General features: G+C 44.5%; 2 protein-coding genes across 3 annotated transcripts in view; both read left to right on the top strand.

Annotated features, from left to right (window-relative positions):
- Positions 1-10021, top strand: part of LOC125101138 (chondroitin sulfate proteoglycan 4-like) — a 35700-nt gene extending 25679 nt beyond the window's left edge. The window contains exons 6-7 of the mRNA XM_047731777.1: positions 6540-6703; positions 7054-10021. Coding sequence (XP_047587733.1) covers positions 6540-6703; positions 7054-9882 — 2993 coding nt within the window. The 3' untranslated portion in view covers positions 9883-10021. The remainder of the gene's footprint in view (positions 1-6539; positions 6704-7053) is intronic.
- A 2339-nt stretch (positions 10022-12360) lies between these two features.
- LOC125100192 (chondroitin sulfate proteoglycan 4-like) overlaps positions 12361-17845 on the top strand; it is a 43551-nt gene continuing 38066 nt past the window's right edge. Inside the window, exons 1-2 of one of the 2 annotated variants that reach the window (XM_047730152.1) lie at positions 12361-12492; positions 16862-17038. In XM_047730152.1, the coding sequence (XP_047586108.1) occupies positions 16886-17038 (153 nt within the window). In that variant the 5' untranslated portion in view covers positions 12361-12492; positions 16862-16885. Of the gene's footprint in view, positions 12493-16861; positions 17039-17845 lie in introns of those variants that run through there. The other variant, XM_047730153.1, reaches the window with a different exon arrangement.

The following is a 17845-nucleotide window of genomic DNA, read 5'->3' as shown; positions in this document are numbered from 1 at the left end:
TGTAAGGCAGAGAATGCCTCCCACCCCAGAGGAGCTCAGCGCAGGGCATGGGTTGGGTTTCTCTTTGCAACCTGAGCAGTTGGCATGGAGATTCATGTTTGGGGAAGGAACAAAGAGTGAGAATGTGGTGAGTCCCGTTCTACAAGAAGAATTCCAGGGCCCCAGATTGCTCTGGCCCCACCTGCAGACCCAAGATTTGCATCATCCCAGTGGCCCACGCGGCCTGCTACCCACTCCTTCCCCGCCCTCTCCCATGGGGCCAGCAACACGTTTGGCCGAGAGATGTGGTGCCAGAGGCCCCTGTCACCCCCTAAGCCGACTAAGCAACTGCCCATCCTGCGACCACGGAGCCAATACCTCTTTGCTCAGGGACTCTGTCACCTGACTTCTGTATTAGTGGACCTGAGTTTTGTGGGAGAGACTCTGAGGACGTCCCTTGTTGGGTTTGCTTTTAATGAACCAAGGAGGTTGGGCCTCTCAGGCGTGGTAAATGTTTATGGTAATGTCTGTGGTAAATATTTATGGTAATGTTTATGGTAAATGTTATTTCATAGTTGGAAGTTTTCTTCTTTCTCAGAATGAATTCTGGATGGTTAGATATCACTTGATAAATATTTGGCCTCGGTTTGATAAAGCATGCAACGTCAGTGCCACAGTAAAGCACTGTAGACGTTCCTCAGAGCAGATTTGTGAGGTGAAAGTGTGGCTTTTCTTTCCCAGCGCAGTGACTCCCCTTGCAGGGTCAGTGTGAGGAAGAGCTGCTTTATAACGTTGACCCTCCCTGAGCACTTCAGCTTAGGACTTTGTATAATGCAAACGCTTTAACAGAGTAGTTTGTTTTTGTGGTTTTGTATTTTAATTTTTGAAGTAAGCTTCTACACTTAAGATATATCATCTTTAGAATATGTTTGGAAGAAAGGCAATACATAAAAAGGTACAGTATGAAATTGTCCACGATAGGATTATTATGAAAAGGCAACTCTAGTTTTCAGGGAAAGTGGACAGTTCTGAAATCTCTTTTTTGGGAATACTTTCCTGATTAGTTTCTATCTCACTCTGGCTTTGTCCTCACACACTCACCAGGTCGATCTTTCTAAAATCCAGAACTGATGTGTCTCCTCCCCACTAAAAACTGTGATCTTCCCCGCTGTGTGCAGAATAAGCTACAACCTTCTTAGCTGGTTTGTAAGGCGACCCCACTCTATTCATGGGTCCCTGCCAGTGGGGAATCCGATTGGTCAGTCAGCCGTTTACTCCCCAAACAATCATTGAAAATTTCTCACATATATGTGCCAACAAAACCAAGCAAAACAAAACCGAAACTTCTCTCTCAGTAGGTGGATACCCAGCCAGAAATTCGGAAAATCATCTAGATTGCCCCGTGACCTCTTCCCTTCCCTCCTAGACAGTCCAGCTTTTAAAATATCTCTTGAACCCACCTGCTTCTCCCCCTGCCTGCTTCCCTACTCCCTACCATGCCTTTGAGCCCATTTTCTGCACTTCAGCCAGAGTCATCTAAATTGCAATTTGGGCATGGCATTTCCCTATTTGATCCTTTTATGGCTCTCTTTGAGCCGAGTTTGAACCCTTCCCTTGGCTTCCAAAGTTGCCATTATGGTGTGACTCCGGTGTGCTGGACACTCCTATAGCCACCTTGGACTGAGCAGTGACCAAGACTAGCCAAGCCTTCTGCCCTCAAAACCTCACATTCTGTTCGGGATGGTGTGGGATTGGAGCTGGGTAATAACCCAGGAAGCAAATAAAGAAGGTAACCAGAGCTTATGATAAGGGGCCTCGAAAGGAGTCACCAGTTTAAACTGACAGTCAGGGAAGGCCTTTCGTAGTCCCACCATTTGCCACCCCCCCAACTTTGCAGCACTCACCCTGGCTGTCCCCTGCCCCCCCGGGCCCCCTCCCCCCACACACTGTGCTCAGCCAGACTGGACCTTTGGATCTTTGCAGTCCCTGGTTTCTTTCTCTATTTCTCCCCTCGTTTATTTCCTCTTGCTCACATCTGTCCCTCACTAGGTCTTTCTGGAAGCCATTGTCTTGCTGCTGGAAACACCCTCAGTCCATCTACCCCCTGGGCTAGGCGGAGAGCCTCTGCTGTGCTCTCCATTTCCCAGGCACTCTAATTGCTTGATTGGCAGTCTGTGTCATTCACCTTTCAGTCCCCATGTTTGTGGTTTATTTGCTATATTTGTGGACAGCGGAAGTACGTGTCGGATGGGCTACTTACTCTGTTAGGGAGAGACACTTCCTAGGCACAGGGCTCCTTCCTTCTTACCCCAGCGGGGCCCCAAACAAGCCGCTATTATGCCAACTGCCCAATTAATATTGCCTGGATTGGATATACTCTTCCTTCCGAGCAGCTTTCTCTTCGGAGAGCCCGCAAACCCCCTTAGTCTCAGTAATTTCCTGCCTCCAACTCCCGATAGTACTTGGCACACAGTAGGTACTCAAGAAATAGTAAACCAGAGTATTCCCAAAGAAGCAAAACTGGAATCCAACAAACAAAAACAGGAAATTGTAGTTTGGGCGGGGGGGAATGGTAACTATTTCTAAGGTAAATAAAATGAATCAAATACCTACTGCCCCCCCCACACCCCAGGAGAAATGATAGAGAAATAGAAATGTTTACTTTTCCCTGGAAAGTCTTTTACCCACCTTATTGCCAAACTTTGGCTTCCATTCAGCCATGTCACCTTTTACATAAGCACATAAAACCAGGAAGTTGTTCTGATTTTTGTTCACCTTGACTTGCTCTACCCATATAATACTGAAATCACACCTTTTCCTTTGCTGTAGGTGGAGATCACTTTTCTTCTTCTGGGACCCAGTTTTTCTTGTGTTTCGATTGCCTTCTTATAGTTATTTTGAGGCACTTACTAGAAGCCATAAAATTTGAGATCCATTTGGAGATCTGTGAGGATGCAACTGGCTTCAGGCTGTCAGACCAGAAGTTTTAAACCTGCTTCCTTGATTTTCCCCTGAGGCAATGGAAATTTCTAGCCACCAGCTGATCCTGGAATTGATTTAGTGCCAGGAAGGTGAACTGTGGGAAAATATAATATTACTTAGTCATTCTCAGCAGTAGATTTTATTATTTAGAAAACATTTCCTGGTTTTGAGAGCTTAACAATACAGCCTCTAAGTCGGTCAAAAATCAGAGTGAGGGGATTCGGTAACCAGGAGGCCAGGCCCATATACACTAGGTAGGAGAGCTAGTGGGCTTATAAATGCTTGTTTCAACTTTTTTACTTCCTTGCTGCATTCTTGTTTTCCTAAATTTAATTATTGATGGCTGTTTTTTAACTAGAAAAGTGTTTTTATACCTACCTGAGAAAGTTTATAGAGATCGTAGTCATCTCTATATCAGCTTCTATCTTGGTGAAAACAGGGGATCTGAGATGGGGAATGTAGGGTTTGGGTCTTAGCTCTGTTTTGAACTACCTGTTGACTCTACATAAGTCCCTAAGCTTTTCTAGGCCTGAGTTTACTCAACTATAAAATGAGGGTCTCTTAGGTTAGTGTAGTTTGGTTCATTAAATGCTTGCTTGCTACCTATCTTAGATTGGGTTCCCAAAAGAGAGCCGCACGGGCAGGGATTCTTGTGAAAGTAAAATGCTGAGTGAGGTGGCCAGGAGAGAGCTGGAAGGAAGGAAGCAGGATTGGGCAGGAGAAGAAACCAAGCAAAGATCTGGGTTTAGCTGACCTAATCTTGGCCTGATCCCAGAGAGAGCTCTAGGATATGAATGGCAGCACAGAGCTCTACATATTTTATACATCTGTTTCAGTCAGTCATTGGCTATAGGTCCCCCTTTAGGGCAGGGGGTATAATTTCACTGAAATTTCTGGATAACACAGTGAAACAGCAGGAGGATGGTTATACCAGCTTGTTAAAAGGGATCTCAGTGGGCTACCAACAAAACCTGTTATGCCACCTGTGGCCAGGCACTGTGCTAGGTATTAGAGAGACGAAGATAAACAGAGAGATGGCCCCTGATCACAGGAAACTCATGGACTATTCCAGAAGATTGATGAATAAGCAAGGAATTTCAGTACAACATGGTGAATGCTGGAATAAAGGAATACGCAGAGTGTTGTAGGAACAGAGAAGCAGACATTGAAGACTGGGTTCCTCAGGAAGCAGAATCTGAGATGGAGACAATCATGCAGAAGCCTTATCCAGGACTGTTCTTAGGGACCGACATTTGTTCTCAGACCTACATATTACACCTCCTGGAGATACAGCAGGAGGTGTTTAAAGATCTTTAAAGACCATGTAAATATCTTTCACTTCAAGTCTTGGAGGACGGACCCTCACTCCACTAGAGTCTGGCTTCTGCACTGGTGATTCAGCTGTACCTTCATCAGATTGTTCTAGCACTCTTTCAGGGCCCCAGCCTCAGCCGTGTAATAGATGATGGGACTAGTGGATCCTATGGTCTTGGGCCCGTTACCACACCTTCCTTGGAGTAAAGGACATGTCTTTGATTGATGTGATGTTATTTGGCTTCCCCTATTAGTGGATTAAACACCCCGTGAGCTCTTCATATAATGGTGCTATCTGAGGCAAAAAAAGCACGTAGATACCCAGAATATGTGGCTATTTTATTTTTTGAAATGAATCACTGGCCAGTCTAAAAAAGAAAGGGTTTCACTGAAGTCAGCTCAACACCGAGTGGATAGTTGGTCTCTCTTCAAGGAATAGTAACACACTGGGGATGGGTGTTGGACTCTGTTGGGGGCCTGTTGGGCATTCAGCCTCAGTAAGAGAGCCCAGACTACTGGGTCTCCCTCCCTGGCACCATGGCTTCCTGCTGTGCCAACCTATGGGGGGCAGAGGTCACCTGCATCAATCCCAGACCTTCTTGTTCCTTCTCTTTCGGTCTTTGCATCCTGGGCTCTTGACCATCTGTCCAGGCCATTTGCCACTCTCGATCAGTGTTTATTTATCTGAACCTCAGTCCACTTCTCTCTGTGTGTAAAGTGGATGATTAGGCATTCTACCCAAAGTTCTATCCACTTGGAGCATTTTTTCTTGCTGCTGTTTTTCATGGTCACCGCTAAGGGGAGCTTTGGTGCAGTTGGCGGCTGTTCTCATCAGGCTCGCGTTGGATGAAGCTGATTCATCGGTGAACCATGCTCAGGTGTTCTGTTTCTCCCTCAGCTGGCACCACGAATTCGCCCATGCAGCCATATGCGTGAGCTGAGGAAAGGTGCTGGCGCGAGAAGGGTGATGATGGAGCTCTGGGCTGCCATCTTGTGCGCTCGCTTGTGCCTTCTGGTCCTATTTATGCTCAGTCCCGGAAGTATCACTTTCATCTCTCTCATCCATCTGTCATGGTAATTCTGTCGTGTCTCTCTCACAGTGTGAGACAGAAAATGTCTCGCATTTTCTATGCATCTAGGAGCCACTTTAGCAGTGAGTTCACACCGTTTCTGGTAGTCTTTGCCAGGGTGTTACATCCAATACCTTTGGAGAATTCCCCCAAATCTAAACTCTTCCTTATCCAGCTTCACTCTGTGCCCCCGTGATCAGGCACCCTCAGTCGTACGTCTGTTCTGGAAGCTACCAGGAGTAGAATACACCTGAAGATGTCCTACAGCTACCTTAGGGTCTAGTCCTTTTCCACCCCTATCAAACCCAACATGTCCCCACACAGGTTATGTTGTGACTTAACCTTTGTTTTTGGTCAAGTGGCCAGGAGGAGAGATGGGGGTGTATCTTCAGAGGTCAAGTGCTGCTTGTGGGGAGAAGTCTCTGCATCCTTTTCCAGCCAAGGGCATGCCAATTTTAATAGGGAAATAGGCCACTTCTGTAGGCTAAGAGGGTCCAGAGAGAACCAGGGACCCAAGGTATTTGAATACATCAACCCAGATGTCTCCAGTTCCTTATGTCAAGGTTCTGTTCTTTCCCAGCCAGGATCTTAGCTTTGTTGGAGCTTACCTTCCACTGGTCTCCTGCTGTAGGAAAGGGGGATTCTATATGCTACCACGGAAGCCCTCTTGATTTCACACTTGTCAGCAGATCTCTCCTAGCTTTTCCTTCTCTTTTTCCAAAGCTTTATTCAAATTTAGCAATAGACAGCCAATTTCATAGTCTTCATAGCTACTATTTGCCCTGTATCTTTCATGGCTTGATCTTTTATAGCTGAATAATGTGGTCCCTTCTCCTCTTACACCAGTTCACCACCAGTGGTGTGGGATTATCCCTGTGACAGGGAAGGAAGCGGGATTGGGTACATGGAGAAGTAGACTTGCAATTCAGTTTCAACAGAAGCCTTGACCACCCTTCTTGAGAGTTCTGAAGAGAGACTGACCCATCAGAGCTGTTTTGAGTTGGGGCAAGAGAATACTGAACCTTTGTACCCCCACAATGGAACTGTGGGCTACTCCAGGAACTGGCCATGGCCTTGGGCAGGGCAGCTTTCCTCAGCAGGGTCAGTCCCTGAAGGGAGAAGACACTCTAAAGTGGAATTGTCATTGTGTAATGAATTTACTCATTTATACTCCTTATTGAATTTTTCCCCTAGCATCTTTTTATGGTGAAAGCTATGTGGAGCTCAACATCATCGAAGTTTTGCCCGAGTTATCTCTTCAATTAAAATTTCAAACCAGCAAACCACAGGGATTACTTTTCCTTGCAGCTGGGAAAAATGACTACTGTATAATAGAACTTCTATCAGGAAACTTACGGGTAAGATTTTCTTAAATCTTTAAAAACTGTGGGTTTTCAATTACTGGAGGAAAAACCATGAGAGAGAAAGAGAACAAAATACCTATCCATTTTATTCCTGTTATTTTACTAGAATAAAAATGTGTACCATTTGAAAAGTTGGGATAGCCTCTGATTTTACCAGCATGCCTGAAATATTCTGATTCTGAAATTTTTAAGCCTCATTGTGTAGTCCATACCTGCGGAAAGTGGTTTCAAGTCCAAGTTTTTCTCTCTCCTCTCTCTCTCTCTCTCTCTCTGTGGACGGCCCTGTTTTCTCAGTAAGTTACTATGAGATGAGACTGATTAATTATGATTCTTTCTCTTCACAGGTGAGGGTGAATTTGGGTGCAGGTGAACAAGTGCTCCTTTCTGAGCAAAGGCTTCGTGTGGATGACTTGAATTGGCATTTAGTGGAACTGTACTATGTTAAAAACACTATCTCTCTGGTTATCGACAAACACTATGAGACAACTGGCCAAATCACTGGTGGGACGCACAGTTTGCACTTTCAACATGGAATCTACATAGCAGGCCATGGTGAACTTGACCTCCCTTACCTGGATGGAGAGCTTCCCGGTTTCCGTGGATGTATGGAGGGTGTGGTATTTAACCAGAGGGAGATCCTCGCATCCCTCAGGTCTTACCCTGGTTTTAAGAAGGTGTATGAGGTGTCACTAGGATGCAATGATGAATTTTTTGCAGGAGAGGATGAGGCCATCAATTTCTTTAGCTCCAGATCCTACGTCACCTTCCCAGAATGGAGGGTGCGCAGGGAAGGGCTGTTGGAATTTGCTTTGCAGACTGGAAGTCAACAAGCTTTGCTTTTGTTTCAGCCAGGTAGACAAGGAAATTTTGTTGCTTTGGAAATAGTTAATGGTCTGTTGAAGGCTCATGTAGGAAGGAGCAAAAGTAACACCCAGCTCTCTTCTTTAAGCGTAGTTAGTGACAACAAGTGGCATGTTATTCAACTCAGACTCACAGAACGGTATCTGGACCTGATGGTGGATGAGCAAGGGGTAAGGGCGTTGCTACCCTTGCAAAGCAAACCATTTGTATCGGAAGGTCCTCTCTTCGTGGGAGGTCTTGATAACCGTAAGGGAGAAGAAGTTAAGAAGTTAGAACTTGCCTCTGTGCCCAGGAAATCTGCTCGAGGAATCTCTTTCAAAGGGTGCTTAAGAGGCTTGGAAGCCAACTCAGAAAAGAGAGCATTAAAGAATGCCCTTGTGTCTAAAGATGTAGCCTCCGGGTGTAAATTGCAGAGTAGTGATAATGAAAACCCTTTCATAACGACAGCAGAAAACCTGCTTCGTTCAGAAGTTCCCCTTTCCACTACCGTCCCCGAGGCACGCAAGCCTTTTCTTCACCAGGCAAGTAGCTATTTCTTAAGTCTGAATAACCTGGAGGTCCAAGAAGGTGGGCGAGCCTTACTGGAAAAAAGGCACATGAACGTGGTTGTGGCATCCGAAGATGTGGGCATCCATCCTTCTGAAATACTATTTAAAATAGAGGAAATGCCCCTGCATGGGTTCCTTCAAATTGATGTTTCGCCTGCACAGGGAATGGAGGAGGCTTTCACTATGTTAGAATTGGGGCAAGGGAAAATTTGGTATGTCCATGATGGCTCAGAAGAACCTAGGGACTTTTTTACATTTTCAGTCTCATCCAAGAGCGGGAAGGAAATGCCATTGTATCTGCAAGGACATGTTCCATATGTGTTTAACATTACTGTCCTTCCAGTAAATGATGCCCCGGTCCTTAAGCTCCCTGAAGGAAACTTGCTCCTCCTGTTTGAGAACTCTAAGAAACGACTGACTCCAAATGTAATACACGTGTCAGATCCTGACACAGATTCCTTGAGTCTTAGTTTCTCAGTTCTTGGCAACTTCAATTCAGATGCTGGGTTTTTAGAAAACACCAATGGTCCTGGGAAAGCCATTAATGGTTTTACGCATGGGGATTTAAGAGATGGCAACATTTTCTATGTGCACAGAGGTCATCGGAACTCCCGGATCCTTCTGAGAGCAAGCGATGGAGATCTGGTTAGCAATACCGTAGTGTTACGGGTCATGGCTGTTCCTTGGGACTTTGAAGTGGCTGTTAGAACCGGGGTAGTCGTCCAGCAGGGGGGCGTGGTTCTGATTACACGGAGTAACTTATCGGTGGAGGTTAATGGTGAACCCCACGAGATGGAGACCCGCTATGCTATCACTCATCCACCCCAATTTGGTCAGATTCAGCAGCAGGGGTCAAGGGGTGAATGGAAACAAGTTAGTACCTTTTCTCAACGTTCCATTGATCGGGGTCAGGTCCGGTACCATAGCACATTTCAAGAACTACAGCCAGAAAATGTTACAGATCACTTTAAATTTAAAGTGAACATAGAAGGGAAAGTCAGTGAAGAGCTGGTATTTCCCATTACCGTACACTGGCTAAAGTTTGTACTTCTGAAAAATGTTCCTCTCGAGGTCAGTAAGCTGAGCAGACAAGTACTGAACTCTGACCACTTGCAGGCTGTGACAGAGGGTATGAGTGTGACCCAGAAAGAACTACGTTTTAAGTTACTGACACCACCTAAGGAAGGAAAATTGCTAGTTGGCAATAAAGTTCTAAAAACAAACTCCGTTTTCAGCCAGCAAGACATTGCAGACTCCAAGATAAGTTATGAGCCACGGGAGAGGCCTAGGGAAGACACAGAAGATATCTTTAGGTTCTTAATTATTGCAAAGCACATAGAATCCAAAAGTTATACTTTCAGAATAAACTTTGAAGCAGACAGGACCCGCATTATTGTAACTAACAGAGGGTTATCTGTAAAAGAAGGAGAAGGGAAATTAATTACGAAATCGGAATTATTCACTCAAACACTGGACAATCAGACCTTCCAATATATAATCACCAAGAGTCCTCAACATGGGAAGCTGAAACTGGTTAACTTTTCAGACCCTCCGGGAAGTCATGACAATATCACCACGTTCACTGATCAAGACATAGTGGGGAAGCGGCTGATGTATGTCCACGATGACTCTGAGACCCAACATGATGAATTCCTCCTTGTGGCCTCCGCCACGGGACCAGGCCAAGAGGGAGTGGTCAGGCATCTTGACGCAGAACATTTATCTACAGAAATCAAGTTGCATTTCTGTAGAGTTAAAAAATGATGAGAAACCAGTACGTGTGGTAGATAAGGTCTTTTGTGTTGTAAGGAATGGCCAGCGCCTACTGACCCTGGCAGATCTCTGTTACCATGACCCCGACTCAGATTTTGATGATGGCCAGTTGCTCTACACCCGACGGGGCATCCCAAACGGGGACCTGGTGAGAGCCAGTGATGTCACTCAGAAACTCTACCAGTTCAGGCAAGACGACCTGCGGGAAGGGCGAGTGCTTTTCAGACATCGGGGTGCAGACTTCGCCCGCTTTGTGCTGTTTGTGACAGATGGTGTCCATTATACATCATCCCTTCTTGAAGTCAGTGTGTCAGACCCCTACATCCAGGTAGCCAATAACACAGGGCTGGTTGTACAAAGAGGAGAGGACAGCAGCCTCACAGCATCCAACCTCAGTGTCACCACAAACCAAGATGTCCGAACAGACCACGAGATCGAATTCCACGTGCTACAGCCCCCAAAGCATGGTGGAGTGCTAGTCAACCAGTCAGTGTCCCACTCATTTTCCCAGCATGACTTGAAGCGGGGACATGTGATTTATAGGCATGATGGCAGCGGCAACTCTGATGTGTTCAACCTGACAGTGAAAGTTAAGGAGATACATATAGATGTGGGCGTCTATGTACGAGTGTACTCGGAAAGCCACCAACATCGTGCCCAAGTTCCACTCATCAAAACCCTTATAGTTGAAGAAGGAAAACCAGTAAAACTGAATAGAGGAAGACTCCAGGTAGGTAACTGTCCTACCACTGAGCATTCTCTTTCTCCCAGAGTAATCTGCTTCTAAGAGCTATTTTTGTGTTGATTTCTCCCTGGTATTCAGAATGACTTTTTTTCCAAATGTAAATGCCATCGAAAGGAAAAGCTGGAAGGTTTCATGATTCTGACACTACTGATAGTGCTATAGTTGGAATATAAGTGACCAGGCCTTATGTTAAGGCCAAGTGCACACCAGCACACAATATGTATGTTTGTTTCGTGTAGGATGAACTGGAAATTAGGAGATGATGTACATATTATAGTAAATTAAGAGATCTTTACTTTTTTTTTTTTTCATTTTTTATAGAAACACTGCCAATATTTCATTTGGTCAGGGTTACATTTGTGATGTGATGAGCAGGGTATATAATTAGAGCACTTAAACATGAAAAGGATTCCTAAAACAGCAGAAGATGCTATCTTACACAGTTAATTTCCTTAGCTCTGAATTAGCCTCATTTTGTTTCCTGAAATGGATGGATAAAACTGGCACAGACTACAGGAATACCAAGGGTGTGACCTTACACCAGAAACTACCTGGTTTCCTGGGGCTCCTACTTAGAAACTTCCAGCAGGCAAAGCCCTGCTGATCAGAGTTAGGAGAGAGTGTTTGTTTTAGGGTAATCCTGTACAGGGTTTGTAAACTGTGATTTATGACAGCTGGCCACAAATACAGGCTGTTGTGAATCTACCCTCAGGACAGCAAAGGAGTTTACTTGTTTGCTAAGTGCAGCCAATAACATCAAGAGGAAGTGAACTCAAATCAGAAGCATTTACTGAATGAGTTTGCTTAAGGAAATAACGGGCCTCCCCAGAATTTCTCAGTCCTTTTTTAGGCTCGTGGAGAGTTTATGTTTCACCACAAGGGGGCGTGTGTGGTTCAGTGACTCTAAATCAGTTACAATGACAGCTTTGAGATGGGTTTTGCTGAATCAATAAATTAAATATATATAGAAAATGCTGAGCTAGTTAAAAGGGGAGAGAAAAAATTCCTCTAAAGTCTTGCAATTTAAGTGATTCAACTTCTGCTTCTTCAACCATCTTTATTCCTTGTCCTTACACCATTTTATTTCTTTTAAGTCAACTGGCTGAGTCCTGGGTGTCTTGCTGCTGTGAATGACGCCTTGTTAATGCACTAGTAGTGAGGCAAGTGTTGTAGACCATAACTTTTCTTTGCAACCACGGCTAAATGCAAATATTGACATGGTCACCAGAACAGACCCAGGCTTAAACTCTGTATCAACCCTGATAGTAATTTAAGACTTTTTTTGGCATTAATAGAGAACCATTTGGTTCATCAAGGATCTTGACTTTTGTGAGTACTGACCTGTTTTCCTTTCTGTGTCTGTATATTGCATATATGAACTCCAGACTATCCATGAAGATAATATTACTTCTGAGGCAACGTTCACTGTTAGAGTTCCACCGATGCATGGATACCTCCAGAAATCTTTACTGGAAGAAGGGAGCTTCGGTGCCGATGCAAAGTCCCCTCTGATTTTTACACAACAGGAAATTGATGATGGGGCTATTCTTTATGTGCAGACAGCTCCTGACCAACAACACGACCGTTTTTTGCTGGATGTGGTGAATGGTTTCCAAGCTGTGAATGGAATTGAAATTTTAGTGGATATCGTCCCTAAGCGGATTCCTCTGGAGGTACAAAATTTCACAGTCCAAGAAGGAGGTTCCAAAGCACTTCTGGAAGACCATCTCAAAATCCCAAACAAATATTTTGAGGGAGTTGATTGTGAATTTGTTCTACTCAAACCACCAAAACATGGTTATGTTGAAAATTCTGATTTTCCAGAGTACAGCTAATGAAGGTTTACCAGGAAACAGGTATAATTCTCAGGTAGTTAATACATTTGGGCATGTGGGATAAGAGAAAAAAATGCTATTCATTATTTAGATTAATGGGCTCTCAGGATGTGAAGAGACTTGAAAGAATATCTAGTTTAACCTCCTAACAGATGCTAGAAGCCCCTTCCATGGTAACCCCATAAAAAGGTTATCTAGCCATTGCTTCAGTGTATTCAGTGGTGGAAAACTCACTACTTCATGCAATGGGCACTTCCGGCTTAAAATATTTCAATTGTTAGAAAGTTCTTTCAAACTCTTTTAGTCCTGAAGTCTGCTGCTCAGACGCTTCTCTAAGTCCTGACTCTGATAGCTCACAGCACAAGTCATACCTCCTTTCCTGAAATCTCTTTAAATATTTGAAAGAAAAAGTTATCAAGTTCCCTTGGACTTTATTTTCTTTAGGTGAAACATCTCTAGGTTCTCCCACTTTGGTTACTAAGTCACTGGTTTCTAGCCCCTCGTGCCACCCTGGCTGCCCCTTGCTGGAGGAGGTCCACACTGTCAGTCCCGCTCGAAGTGTTACACCTGGATAGGTAATGCGGATGCACTTTAGTCATTAGTGGGTCTACTCATCTAGTCATTCCATTATTCAGTTAACAGACGCTGACAGAGTGCCTACTCTGTGCCATGCCCTATGTAAGCGCAGTGAGCAATGACTGAATGGCCCAGTCCTCACAGTCAAGCAGCAGGACACAACTTCCAGTCTGGCGTTCAGCGTAAAATAACTGCTCAACTCGGGGCTGCTGTCATGTTTCTTTGCTTTGGGCTAGGTTGGTATTAGTGTGACATTTGGCTTTCTTATCGTGAATAAAAGAATGATGTCCGTTACTTTCTCAAGGTTGAAAGTAGCTTGCCACCATTTCCTGTGTAAGCTCCTGGGAATGTGCACTCCTCAGGTTGGAAGCCATTAACACCAACCTGGCATCTCCAGGTACCTTTGTCCAGTTAGCTATTAAACCCATGTGGGCTGCTTTATTTTGCTTCTAAGGATTTCATCTTATCAACGGACTTTAACTGATTTGCTAAACCCTTCTGTTCAAGTTGCTGTGCAAGGTTGCCATGGTAAGGAGCCATACCCCTTGCCCTCGGGAGATGCTGGGGGACGGGGGCAATAGGCACACAAGCTTTGCTCCAAGTACACCCTTCCGAGGCCTCGCAGAGCCTTCTCACAGTGGCGCTAAGGAAGTGCAGAGTGGAGCTAAGGAAGTGCAGAGTGGCGAGTTTGACTCTGATTGAAGAGAATAGGGAAGACTTCACAGAGGGAATAACGCTTAAGCAAGACTTGAGGAAAGAAGGAAAGAGCAGGGAGGTAACAGAGGAGAAACGGGGAACAACAACAAAAAAAAGCAACATGAGCAAAGGCAACAGCATAGCCAAGGATACGGAGGCATTAAAGTGAGTAGGTTCCGGGGGCAGGGAAATAGCCCACAAGACTTGCAGGTGGGCTCAGGAGTGGCAGAGAGAACTGAGGCCAGACTGGGGAGAGTCTTGAATTATACGTCAGGAGGGTTAGACTGAACCAGGAGGCATTAGGGAGCCGTGGGTAGAAGCAGAGAATCCTGAGGGCTGGAAATAACCTTGGAAATCAGTGCTTCTCTGCTGGGGATCCGGGGACGGTGATCCTTTAGTGAACTCCTGTGGGCATCTCTTCATCATGGCTTCCTTCACAAAGGCGGGACAAACCATCCAAGATGACCACTCACTCTGGTGCAAGTTGAATTTACTACTGTTTACCTCAGGGATGCTAAGTGAGAGACCAAGCACTAAATTTGAGTCCTGTCTTGGCCAATTCATTATGGATTGTGCTTTGTAAGAAGTGTGCGTTTAGAATAGTTGGTTGAAATCTCTATGTCAAGTATGTGTGTTCCCTCTAGGATCTATGGTATTGTGTAGCCTTGTTCACAGTCAAGGTCCCGGCTCTTCCAGATGACCCCTTCATGCTTTCTCTTCCTGTATGACTCTAAGGTCTCCAGGCTTTGCGACATCGTTGTTCTCATGTAAAGCAGCACTAACCCTTAACAGTTAGTGGCTATAGTGTTTAGTGGCTTGGAGGAGCCCGTGGCAATGTTAGCCCTTCATTCATACAGCAGATCGTTTCTGAGTGTCTGTTATGTGTCAGGCACGCCAGTTTTAGGTAGTGGGGATACAGGGTGAACAAACCCAGCATCACTCCGTGACATAATGCCCTGGTAGGAGAAAGAAGGAGGCAGAGAGAGACAATAGAAAAAATAAGTAAGTGGAATGGAAGGCATCTTGAGTGAAGTTTAGTGTGATGGAGAAAAATAAAGCAGGAAAGGGAGCTGGGAAATGCTAGAGCCTTCAGTGTTGTGTATGTATGAGTTCGGTTTCAGATCAAGCGGTCAGGGGAGGTCCCGTTGACAAGGCAGCATCTGAGCAGACACCTGGAGGAGGGGATGGGTGGGTGAGCCACATGGACTCGGAGGGAGGGTATTTAGGCAGAGGGAAGAGCCAGTGAACAGCTGGGTGGGGAGCAGCCAGGGGTTTAGTGGGGCTGGACCACAGGTGGGGAAGGGGAGACAGGGAAGGGGAGAATGAGGTTAGGGAGGTCCAGCATGGGAGGGCCTTCTACTTCACCTTTAACCCCGGGGGAGATGGGGAGCAAGGAGGGAGGGAGAAAGTGAGCAGAAGCCCGACACCGCCCTGAACATGCCTGGTGAGAAGGAACCAAACACTTTTCGGTCTTCCAAGATTTTCTACAGGTTTATGATATCTTTTAATTTCAGGTCAGCATATATTTTTCTAGTGTTGGAAGTTGAGAAATAAGCGACCCCCCACCAAATCTTCTCTTTACTTTTACGTTAATACATATTAAATGGCATATAACTTGGGGGCGTGCCACTCCTTTGAAAATGCTCTATTTCTCCAGGAAAGATACCGAGGAGGCAACCTGTATTAAATTCTAGGTTCCTAAAGCATTTTAAGTACAAATTCTCTCACATTCTGATCAATGCCATCTTCTGTGTTTGTTTTCAAGTAGCTTAAAACAGCGTGTTTCAGAACTTGTGGTCAGGCCTGTGGTCTGGAACTCCTCTGCCCACGGAACTCCAAAGAAATTCTCATAGCACCTGTAGACAAGTGGCCACAACTTTCCCTTGAGACTCTTCCTGAACTTTTCAACTCTTGTCAGAAGCACCTCCGAGAGATCAAAAGTATTTGCTCAAAGGAAGTGCACCATAGGAACGGCCAAAGTTGAACTGTTAAAATTTCTGGCAGTATTTTATCAAAACAAACACAACCCCAGAGACTTTTTCAGAAGTTCAGCTACTCCTGTTGGGCTTTGGAAGTTCTCTGCCATTTTGTGTTTGAGTCACAGACTCACTGAAGCCAACTTTCCTTCTAGCTTTGAAATTCTCTTCATCTCTAATTATGATCCTGTGCTCTTCAGTATTTTCCAACAAGCCTTGAAGACATGAGAGGCATTCTGATCAAATTTGTGGTTATTACAAATCCAAGAGGAGTAATTAATTCATTTGGTAACCATTTCAGAATGAAAATTAGAAAATGAAATCTAACAGGAATAAAAGTGAATGTTTTCATTTGTGTTATTACAGTAAGGAAAATCTACCTTGATAGAAATTTGATTTTGATATATTTTCCTATATTCTGTCCACAGAAGATAGCTAGTTATATAGCTAGTTCGATAGCTAGTTATGGTTCGCATCCGCTAAGAGATGCACCCAAAAAATGAGTGTGTTCTGAAGGAGGAACAGAACTAGGAGATTACATGTATAGTCTCTCATACAAAGAACAGTTAAAGGAATAAGGCATGCTTAGTTCAGAAAAGAGAAGTCTGGGGTAACTTAATAGTTGCCCTACTCCAGATGTCTTCAAACAACAAAATCCAACAAATGGGTAGAAGGGTAGGAGCTTCAGAGCCTAAACCTAACATTCTGAATTGTCTAGCAAAGTAATCCGCAACTCCAAATTAGTCACTGTAAGTAAACAAGGAGAGTCTGAATTTTAGTGGGTGCTGTTCCATGGAAAGGACAGCTGGATTGGATCACTTACCTAGAGCATATTTCCGTGTTAGAAATAGCCTTTGACTCTCGTCTCCTGATTACCAGTACAGTGCTCTCTTTCCTACACCGTCTGCTGCGTTGTTCCATTCCTCTTTCAACTTTTTCCTAGGACGTGGCATCACTTCATGAAAACTAGCCCTCCCATCATAATTTACACTCAGAATCAGACCTCCTAGGATGAACCCATGCTCCTGTGTTTTAGAGAGACATAAAAATTGGGATTATAGTAATTGATTCATATTTTTATATTTTCATATTTTTAAATCACATTTCAGTAAGTTGGTGATTTTTGTTGTTGGTGGTTATAGGTAGAAAATGAATTGATTTACTACATGCATGATGGTAGCGAGGAGCTTCTTGATGATTTCACCGTCTTTGCAAATAGCTCAGAACTTGGAAAACAGAGCTTGCCCCGAACTCTTTTTGTAACTGTGGAATCAGTAAATGATGAGGCTCCGGTGATAACAGCCAACAAAATCCTTCAGGTAGGTGCTCCATGCTTTTTGATTTATCATAATAACATTGGGGCTACCCATTTGATTTTCTTTCATATTGTTTCTAATGTTAAATCATATGACTATGTACTTATGATTAACACATTCCTACTGGTTTTAAATAAATGGCAGTTCTTATGGGGACATTCTGTTGGGTAACTGTTGGGAGATGAGGAATCCCAATGAGTTACTGGCGTGTTGTCTCTCTTGAGTGGGTGTCATTTGCACTGTATTTCCCGAAGCACAGCCTTTTCTAGTTAGGGTGGGAAGGTGAGAATCACCTCCCTGGTATTGAATGTGTGACCTTGGGCAATTTATTTAGTCCTTCAGTGCGCTTTAATTGAGGTGGTGGGAAATAGAAGCAGAGTTGTGAGGAGTAAGAGAGAAAATGATGTAAAACTCTCCCACACTTCCTGACGTGTGGTTGGGACTCAATAAATGGTAGCATTATTACTGAAAACTCCAAGGCTTATAGCAGTATCAGGATTTTAAAAAAACACTGTACAGTCATGTGAGGGTATTTTGCTGTTTCTGGGAACTTCCGTCACCCTTCACTTTTTCTGAGAATCCCCTGGGGGTGCTTCTTAGGCATTCACAGATAAACATGTTTTGGCAATCACATGATGTCCACCATTTGGCTCCTGTCCTGATCTGGGGCCCTGAAGCAATGTCATGGCGTCTATTGGCCACACAAAGGGCTTGATGCGTAGGGGTTCCTCTGGCTCTTATGGCGCCATCTTCTCCCACACCAGCATACTGATGTCAATGCTGGTGAACCCATTTGTGTCAGTTCACACT

This window comes from Lutra lutra, chromosome 5 (assembly GCF_902655055.1).
Source record: "Lutra lutra chromosome 5, mLutLut1.2, whole genome shotgun sequence".
Classification (NCBI taxonomy): Eukaryota; Metazoa; Chordata; class Mammalia; order Carnivora; family Mustelidae; genus Lutra; species Lutra lutra.
The sequence above is the reverse complement of the archived record's forward strand: the minus strand, read 5'-3'. Positions and strand labels throughout refer to the sequence as shown.